We start from the raw sequence: 9,867 nt of genomic DNA, 5'->3' as shown, positions 1-9,867 counted from the left end.
AGCAGTCCCAGGCCACGATGGATCGCCGCCTCTGATTATCGTTCATCCGCCCTCATTTGGGCCACCTGATGCACGATGCTGTTGCTTGCTTCTCGCCGCTGGTAGTGTTGCAGGGGAGGTCGATCTGGGATTGTGCCCAGGAACACGTCTAGTCGTCTCTTGAAGGTCTCCAGGGTGAACTCCCCCTCTCTTAGACCCCTTAAGGTAGGACGTTGAACAGCCTCGGCCCTGCCACGGAAAGAGATCCTTATGTACTCGTAGCAGACGGTTTCTTGTCTGTGATCTGTGGACTTAGATTAAAAAACCATCGATGATTAGCTGACTGATTTACAAACTATTAAGTATTTTTGATAATTTACGTTTGTGTGCATGTGCAGTGCATATATTGGTGCACAATATGTGTGTGTGTGCGTTTAGTTTGTTTACTGGTGTGAAGTGCATACGTGGGTGTGCAGAGCCCTGGAACAAACCCCACGAAAATATAAATTCCGTTAGGTGAGAAGAAATTTCTCCATTCTTCCCTCAGAGTTGCAATTATACGCATTTATTTACCCCAAACACTATCAAATAACCAAACAATTTTTGTCTTTAGAATTCTCGTTTAGAATTGAATTCTCGTGAATTCAATTAAATATAAAGGGTACCGGTAAGGAAAATGAATTCATTTAAGAGATAACAGGTACTCATCTCATATGTCTCATAAGTCATTGAAAAGGTTTCGGAGACCAGCGCTATCCTCAGTTCAAAATAACTAGATAGAATAGAATAAAATATTTTGATGAAAACAAGTACTTGAATCTGCTTGCATCGTTGAGGAATGTGAGCTTGTTAGTGTGCTGTGTATATGTGGATGTAGTGTGTGTACGTGTAGTGTAGTGTATGTGTAGTGCGTGTGTTGTGTGTGAGTGTGCAGTGTATATGTGGGTGTAGTGTGTGCGTATTGTGTGTGGGTGTGCAGCGTATGTGGGTATAGTGTGCGTGTAGTGCGTGCTGTGTGGGTATTGTGTGTGCGTGTAGTGCGTGCTGTGTGGGTATAGTGTGCGTGTAGTGTGTGCTGTGTGGGTATAGTGTGTGCGTGTTGTGTGCGTGTGTTGTGTGTGCGTGTAGTGCGTGTGTTGTGTAGGTGTGTAGCGCATATATGGGTGTCTGTCAGTCCACATTAGTTGGTCTGTGACGGTAAGGTCTGCAGTCCCATATATGCGGGTCTATCTCACCGTGTTGGGTCTGCCCTGTCTCTCCCTAACCTGCACTCAGAGAAATTAGAGGACTTTGTCCAAATAGCGATGCACTGTCTGCCCTTGTGTGGGTCATCTTGACCCAGTTTTGCTCGTATCAATGCTACGCCTGCTCTGGAAGAAAGTGCGTCACAATTTGTACAATATAAATCATGCAGGCTATTTATTCTGAACTAGACTTATTGTTTGTTTTTATCCCATACGGTATATTAACAGCACGTAAGTCTTTATCATTTTTATTATGAATAAAAATAGCGATGTTAAGACCACCGCTTGAAGTGATAATGGATATATAGAAATCTTTTTATACCCATCAATCTCCGCCTTCCTTGCTTCACTCTTTTGGTCTTCCCTCCACTTCCCTCATCTTTCTATTCGCCCAGGTCCCCTCTCTTTTTCCTCCCTCAACTTCCCCTATTTTCCCTCCACTTTCCCCCTCTTTCTCTTCCTTCCACTTATTCCTCCTCCCTTTCTATTCCCTTCACTTCCTCTCTCTTCGCTCCACTTACTCCTTATTTCTCTTCCCTCCCTCCACTTCCCCTCTCTTTTTTCTTCCCTCCACTTCCCCTCTTTCCCCTCCACTTTCCACATCTTTCTATTCCCACCAAGTCTCCTCTCTTTATCTTCCTTCCCTCCATTTCCCCTCTCTTACCCTCACCCGTCCTCCCTGTCTGCTGTCGTCTGCTAGTCTCGTTAGGGCGACTCAGCTGTTGCTCCTGCTNCCCCTGTCCCCCACAGGTATGCCTGAGTCAGGTGGAGCCAGTTCTGAGGTTCTGACCCCTGTCCCCCACAGGTATGCCTGAGTCAGGTGGAGCCAGTTCTGAGGTTCTGACCCCTGTCCCCCACAGGTATGCCTGAGTCAGGTGGAGCCAGTTCTGAGGTTCTGACCCCTGTCCCCCACAGGTATGCCTGAGTCAGGTGGAGCCAGTTCTGAGGTTCTGACCCCTGTCCCCCACAGGTATGCCTGAGTCAGGTGGAGCCAGTTCTGAGGTTCTGACCCCTGTCCCCCACAGGTATGCCTGAGTCAGGTGGAGCCAGTTCTGAGGTTCTGACCCCTGTCCCCCACAGGTATGCCTGAGTCAGGTGGAGCCAGTTCTGAGGTTCTGACCCCTGTCCCCCACAGGTATGCCTGAGTCAGGTGGAGCCAGTTCTGAGGTTCTGACCCCTGTCCCCCACAGGTATGCCTGAGTCAGGTGGAGCCAGTTCTAAGGTTCTGCGTGAAGTTCTACACGCCGGACCCCGGGCAGCTGGAGGAGGAGTACACGCGCTACCTCGTCGCCCTGCAGATCAAGCGAGACCTCGCGCACGGCCAGCTCGTGTGCAACACCAACACCGCCGCCCTGCTAGCGTCCTATATTGTGCAAGGTGTGATGGTGTGGTTAATAAAAACTAGCGCTAGTAATGTAGTCAAATAACTGATTTTGTTACTATAATTAAAGAATAAAGAAAGAAGTCAGCTTCCTTTTTTTCCAAGTCTTCATCTTCTCTCTCTGCCGGGCAATTCGTTCACGCAGCGCCGCGCAGTTTTCCCGGCCCTGTCCGTCCCTAAATCAGCGCCGGCGCCGCGCAGTTTTCCCGGCCCTGTCCGTCCCTAAATCAGCGCCGGCGCAGCGCTGTTTTAATAATAAATGGCCACGTATTTACTGACGGCTCTGTCCTCATAAAACGCCGCTGTATGGGCTAAGATCTTGGCCGGTGACGGCTCTAAATTTTAATTAGGTATCTCCTAAGCTGACAATCTCTTCTTAATCAAGGCTCATTAATCACTTTGTCCCCTCATTATGTGCATTAAGTACACCGGCACAGTGCATTACTCTTCCACTTTCGTTGTGTATCAAATTATCCATTAGTATCGCTACGTATCTATCACGTTACCAGCATTACTGCATTTTAATCACCCATCACTAAGACTGCGTATCAACCACCCATCATTATGACTGCGTATCAATCACCCATCATTAAGCCTGCGTATCAATCGCCCATAATTAAGACTGCGTATCAATTGGTGCGCAGCGGAGTGCGGTGACTACGTAGAAGAAGACTACCCCGACCACCGCTACCTCTCCCTCTACAAGTTCGTGCCCTCACAAGACGACCACCTCGAGAGGAAGATCATGGACAACCACAAGAAACACGTGTGAGTACCTCACAGTGGTGCTCATAACCTCACAGTGTTGCTCATAACCTCACAGTGTTGCTCATAACCTCACAGAGGTGCTCATAACATCACAGTGTTGCTCATAACCTCACAGTGTTGCTCATATCCCCACAGTGTTGCTCATAACCTCACAGTGTTGCTCATATCCCCACTGAGGTGCTCATAACCTCACAGTGTTGCAATTGGCATCGCCAACCATAAAAAAATTGGCATCACTAACCATCATTAAGTAGCTCATCATAATTCGATGGTTGGCAATGGTTTTACTCTTTGCTCCGATGTTCTTTGTTTTATAGAAAGTATTTATTGCATCGGCAAATGAAATTGCTCAATATTCATTAAGTATTCACGTCAATAATAATAAGTAAAATTTTCCGTCAAGTTAGTCGGGTATTTCATAGTTAATAATAAATGAATTATTATTTATTTTTTTTAAATAATAATTATTAAATTAATTAATAATTATAACGGGCAGGGCTGTTATAACAGGCAAAGACCACCGCTGTCTTTGTGTCCAATAAATTAACATTAAATTTATGTTAAAATTAAAAGTAAAAATTAACCTGAAGGCTGAGGTTAATGTTATGCCTTGTACTGCAGCGGCATGACGCCAGGGGCCGCGGACCTCAACCTGCTGGAGACCGCACGACGCTGCGACATGTACGGCATCAAGGTGCACCTAGCCAAGGTCAGCGACTGCTGTATTATATAAAAATATTACTCTTAAAAGTTAAAGAAAGGTTCATGTAAAAAGTTTCATTTAAGGTTAATGGAAGGTTGATTTGCTATGGACCTTCAAAGCGTTGATGTTAACCTGGCACGACGCTGCGACATGTACGGCATCAAGGTGCACCTAGCCAAGGTCAGCTACTGTTGTATTATATGAAATATTACTCTTAAAAGTTAATGAAAGGTTAAGAATGCTATTTAAAGATCAAGTAAAAAGTTTAATTTAACGGTAATAAAAGGTTGGTGTTGCTATGGACCTTCAGGGCGTTGATGTTAACCTGGCGGCGACCCACATGGGGTCGCTCGTGTTACAGCAGTCCACGGAAATTAACCGTAAAATATACTTTTAAAAATTACTTTTCAAAGACAACACTTCTAAAGAATCCAGTGTCTCCAATGTTAATGATGTACAATGAATTTCTCATTTTATTTTTGAAAATTAAAAAAAATTTTCAAATTTGTTTAATACCTATATAAATTTTTTTTCGCAATTATTTATTCTGTCAATTGATTCATGCATTGTCTTCAACTTTATGCAAGTGTGCAAAATTTCAGATCGATTGGACAGGTAGAAGTGTGTTAAATTTCAATTACAAGATTTGTGGCAGACAAACAAACAAACAACAAGAAGTAAAGTTAAAGAGAAGTGTTGTAAAAAGGTCAATAAAAGGTTAATCTTATGTCCCGCCAGAACCACGACGGGGTTAAGGGGAGCGTCTGGCCAAAATTTTTGGATTTTGGCTTTTCCAGTTTTTATTTTCAGCTTACAGCTAACATTCTGGCCTATCCAACGGTACCAAACCCATCTCTGTGCGTTGATTTATGCGTTCGCAACAGATCTCGCAAGGGTGGGGGGTGGGGGGAGTTCTTTAACAAATAAGATAGGGGGAAATTAGCTGCCGGGCACTATATATAGTGTCTTCAGTTGCAGCACAGTTACCCGCTTGACGTCGTACGGTTTGGTGTGCAGGCAGTCGCTCCCACCATCCTTGACTGGAATCAAGCTCCAGTAACGTTTAGTTTTGTATCCTTGCTATATTGAGTGCCTATTGCGATGCGCGCGGGACTTTGTCTCGCTCTCCTGAAAAGTTAACTTATTGTCACGGCAAACCTATCTCCTTCTAGGGTTTTGAAGCTACAGCAATGGGAGATATACCATTCGATTCGCAATTAAAATATCGATTTATATTGGCATTTTCCCAATTTTCCAATCGGTTTTACATTGTTGTACCAAGTTTCAAAGTGATCCATCTGTAAACAGCCGAGAAAAAAAAGTGGCCAGACGCTCCCCTTAACAGGTCAATTTACCATTACGTCCCGCAGGACCACGAGGGGTTAACAGGTTAATATTATATCCCCCAGGACCACGAGGGTTAACAGGTTCGGCGCTTCCTCATAAAGCTTCATCCTGAGGGATATGTGAGTAATTCCTCGTATGTGAGGGATGTGTGAGTGATTCCTCTTATGTGAGGGATGTGTGAGTGCAGCATTCCTCTCATGTGAGGGGTGTGTGAGTGCAGCATTCCTCTCATTTACGACTTTGTCCGTATTCTATTTTGTACACGCGGACTGGAATAAAAGCATATTTATATTACTAAAGCTAAGGTGGAAGCCGTTGTAAATCCCTTGTACTGCTGTACTAACCGGTTATGTACTGGTACGTCTAGCGATATGTATTGTTATACTACTATAGGTACTGCTGTACTATGAACTGGGTTACTGCCGTACAATGTACTGCCGTACAATGTACTGCCGTACAATGTACTGCTGTACAATGTACTGCTGTACAATGTACTGCTGTACAATGTACTGCCTTACAATGTACTGCCGTACAATGTACTGCTGTACAATGTACTGCCGTACTATGTACTGCTGTACAATGTACTGCTGTACAATGTACTGCTGTACAATGTACTGCAGTACACCGTATATCTTCTAACGATGTAATTCATTTCTCTCTCTTTGCGGCGCTGCGGATGCGGAAACACAGGGCGAGGTAATCTTAAATAACGCGTTGCTAGTGCGTTACTAAGACATTACTAATGCGTTACCTGCGTATAATAACGTATTATTAGAGCGTTACTTATGTATGACTATTGCATTAATTACCAATGAATTATAACGCATTATTGAGCTATAACGTATTATTAGAGCCTTACTTATGTATGACTATTGCATTAATTACCAACAAATTATAACGCATTCCTAGAGCTATAACGTATTACTAGAGCGTTACTTTAATAGTACTAATTTGTTACCTACGTACAATAACGCATTACTTGTACTAACGTATTACTCGTGCGTTACTCTTGTATCACTAATACGTCACTAGTACATGATTGTATTGTATGTTTCTAGCCCATGTTAATATACTCTGTGTTGTATATATGAGTTGATTTGATATATGTGTGTATTATTCGAGTTGATTCGTTTGTATACAGTGTATACCGCGTGTATATGTATAATTTGCAATAGACTTGACCCATACACTTGTGTGGGGCGCTAACCCCCCTCCCCCTGTCTCCCCCACAGCTTGCGTATGGGGGGCACTTGCCTGAGGTGTGTGCTTTCCTGTAACTTTCCTGTAACTTTACTGTAACTTTACTGTAACTTTACTGTAACTTTCCTGTAACTTTCGTGTAACTTTACTGTAACTTTACTGCAACTTTACTGTAACTTTACTGTAACTTCACTGTAGCTTTACTGTAACTTTCCTGTAACTTTACTGTTACTTTCCTGTAACTTTCCTGTAACTTTCCTGTAAATTTCCGGTAACTTTACTTTGACTTTTCTGTAACTTTACTGTAACTTTCCTGTAACTTTCCTGTAACTTTGCTGTAACTGTAGCTTTCCTGTAACTTTCCTGTAGGTTTCCCGTAACTTTCCTGTAACTTTGCTGTAACTTTCCTGTAACTTTACTGTAACTTTGCTGTAACTTTCCTGTAACTTTACTGTAACTTTACTGTAACTTTACTGTAGCTTTCCTGTAACTTTCCTGTAACTTTCCTGCAATTGCCCTGAAACTTTCTTGTAACTTTACTGTAGCTTTCCTGTAACTTTCCTGTAATTGTCCTGAAACTTTCCTGTAACTTTACTGTAACTTTGCTGTAACTTTCCCATACCTTAGTTACTTTTTTAGCTTTGAAACTCGTCTGTAACTTAATTACTTTTTTCAGCTTTGTAACTCGTCTGTAACTTAGTTTCTTCTTTTAACTTTGTAACTCTCCTGTATACTTTGTTTTCTGTAACTTGGTAACTTTCCTATATAATTTACTAACTTTTCTTTAACTTTGTTACTTTCCTATAACTTAAATAGTTCCCAGTTTCTATGTGACTTTCTTTCTTGTATGTTGCCTTACTTCTTTGTAACCTAGTTACTTTCCCGTAACTTGTAATTTTTCTTCAATTTGTTAACATTCTAGTAAGGTAGCTTTTTCTACAGCATATTAACTGGTCTAACTTTGTTGCTAAATACTTATTTCCCTTATAACTTGGTCACTTTCCTTTACCTTACCGAAGTTTATTGTAACTTATTCACTTTCCTTTAACTTGCCTAACTTTCTTGTAACTTAGTCACTTTCCTTTAACTTACCTAACTTTCTTGTAACTTAGTCACTTTCCTTCGGCTTACCTAACTTTCTTGTAACTTCTCATTAACTTGCTAAATGTGCTTGAAATTCTCATCATATGTGAAATGTTATTAATTTCACCAGATAATTTTCTCTAACTTATAATGAACTTAGAAGTTCGTTGAACTTTCTAGTAGATCGCGTTACTCTCTTCCCTCACTCTTGCTAGCGAGGGTTGCCTGCTTCCCTCGGTTAGCTTTTATTTAATACTTGATTTGCTGTTACAACAGCTAGAGATTAATGTCGCTGTTATGTCATGATGGCTGTTATAAAAGATAAAGACGACCGTTGTCTTTGTGCCCTGATGAGTGCTATCGGGCAGGGCTGTTATAACAGCCAAAGACGACCGTTGTCTTTGTGTCCTGATGAGTGCTAACGGGCAGGGCTGTTATAACAGCCAAAGACGACCGTTGTCTTTGTGTCCTGATGAGTGCTAACGGGCAGGGCTGTTATAACAGACAAAGACGACCGCTGTCTTTGTGTCCTGATGAGTGCTAACGGGCAGGGCTGTTATAACAGCCAAAGACGACCGTTGTCTTTGTGTCCTGATGAGTGCTAACGCTGTCTCTTATACACATCTAGATGTGTATAAGAGACAGCCTTCAGGTGGGGAGAGAACCAGGGGCTCCTTCAGGTGGGGAGAGAACCAGGGGCTCCTTCAGGTGGGGGAGAGAACCAGGGGCTCCTTCAGGTGGGGAGAGAACCAGGGGCTCCTGCAGGTGGGGAGAGAACCAGGGGCTCGTCCTTCAGGTGGGGAGAGAACCAGGGGCTCCTTCAGGTGGGGAGAGAACCAGCGGCTCACTTCACCCTAAAACTCCCAATAATTTAAGAGAAAAGCTGATACATTTTATTCTTCACTTGATTGTGACCTTGTTGCCGTGGTACCCTTGTTGCCGTGGTATCCCCGTTACCGTGGTACCGTTGCCGTGGTACCCTCGTCACCACGGTACCCCCGTAATGGTACTGGTCTTGCAGGTACAGCGGGCGGACCCAGAAGCAGGTGCAGGACTACGTCAGGGAGAACTACGTCAAGCGCCAGCCATTCCAGAGGTACATTCACTTCACCTTTTACTTTCCCGCTCACTTTACTCCTTAACTTGCCATTCCTCTTCATCTTCTACTTTACCGCCCACTTTACTCCTTGACTTTCCATTCCTCTTCATCTTGTACTTTCCCCGCTCACTTTACTTCTTAACTTTTCATTTCTTTTTAGCTTTATATTCTATTTCCTCCTTAGCTTCCCATTCCTCTTTCTCTTTAACGTTTCGTTCCTCTTGTTTTTAACTTTCTAATCTATTTCCTCTTTAACTTTCCATTCCTCTTTATTTTTATCTTTCTATTCTATTTCCTCCATAGCTTTCCATTCCTCTTTCTCTTTAACTTTCTATTCCATTCCCAGTCAATCAGGTCTTGATCGATCGATGAAGATTAAGGCGGATCGATGAAGAAATTAATGCAAATTCTTGCTCGATCGACATAGACAAACCCCCATTTGGAGTGGGCAACGGAGAGGGCAATGTCGCGGGGCGCAACGACGATTATTGAGGCACTTTCTATGCCAATTCAGGGAAGATCGTCGAAGTTTCTGCACCTGATAATTTGTTGAATCGAATAATCTGCATCTATCGAAGTCGAATCTTAAGTAGTTTTAGCGAATCTGCATTAATCGACGTCAAATGTTGATCGATCGACGCCGAATCTTCAGTAATCATTGTCACGGAATACACAAATACTTCAACGCTGGCATAACACTCCCGCTACTTGTATTGCACTTGTGTAAGCTGTATAACAATACTCGCGTACACTGTATTACTATTGTGTAGCCTGTATAGTAATTTTGCAGCATTTATATCAGTTGTGATACTCCAATAGAACACTTGTGTAGCCTGCATAACACTCGTGCAACTCACGTAACACTCTTGTCACATAACACTCTTGTTACGCAACACTCTTGTCACATAACACTCTTGTCACGCAACGCTCTTGTCACATAACACTCTTGTCACATAACACTCTTGTCACATAACACTATTGTCACAACACTCTTGTCACATAACACTCTTGTCACGCAACGCTCTTGTCACATAACACTCTTGTCACATAACACTCTTGTCAC

At 42.8% G+C, this 9,867-nt stretch overlaps 1 protein-coding gene across 1 annotated transcript in view; it reads left to right on the top strand.

Moving 5' to 3' along the window:
- Positions 1-8,801, top strand: part of LOC108671123 (FERM, ARHGEF and pleckstrin domain-containing protein 1-like) — a gene marked incomplete at its 3' end in the record, with an annotated part of 14,806 nt that extends 6,005 nt beyond the window's left edge. Inside the window, 6 exon segments of the mRNA XM_018158600.2 lie at positions 2,414-2,600; positions 3,249-3,372; positions 3,994-4,081; positions 4,386-4,455; positions 8,334-8,529; positions 8,727-8,801. Of these exon segments, the coding sequence (XP_018014089.2) occupies positions 2,414-2,600; positions 3,249-3,372; positions 3,994-4,081; positions 4,386-4,455; positions 8,334-8,529; positions 8,727-8,801 (740 nt within the window).
- Between the last annotated feature and the right edge of the window lie 1,066 nt (positions 8,802-9,867).

The sequence above is a fragment of the Hyalella azteca genome, unplaced genomic scaffold, assembly GCF_000764305.2.
Source record: "Hyalella azteca isolate HAZT.00-mixed unplaced genomic scaffold, Hazt_2.0.2 contig915, whole genome shotgun sequence".
In the NCBI taxonomy this organism is placed as follows: Eukaryota; Metazoa; Arthropoda; class Malacostraca; order Amphipoda; family Hyalellidae; genus Hyalella; species Hyalella azteca.
This window is presented reverse-complemented; position numbering and strand designations above follow the sequence as displayed.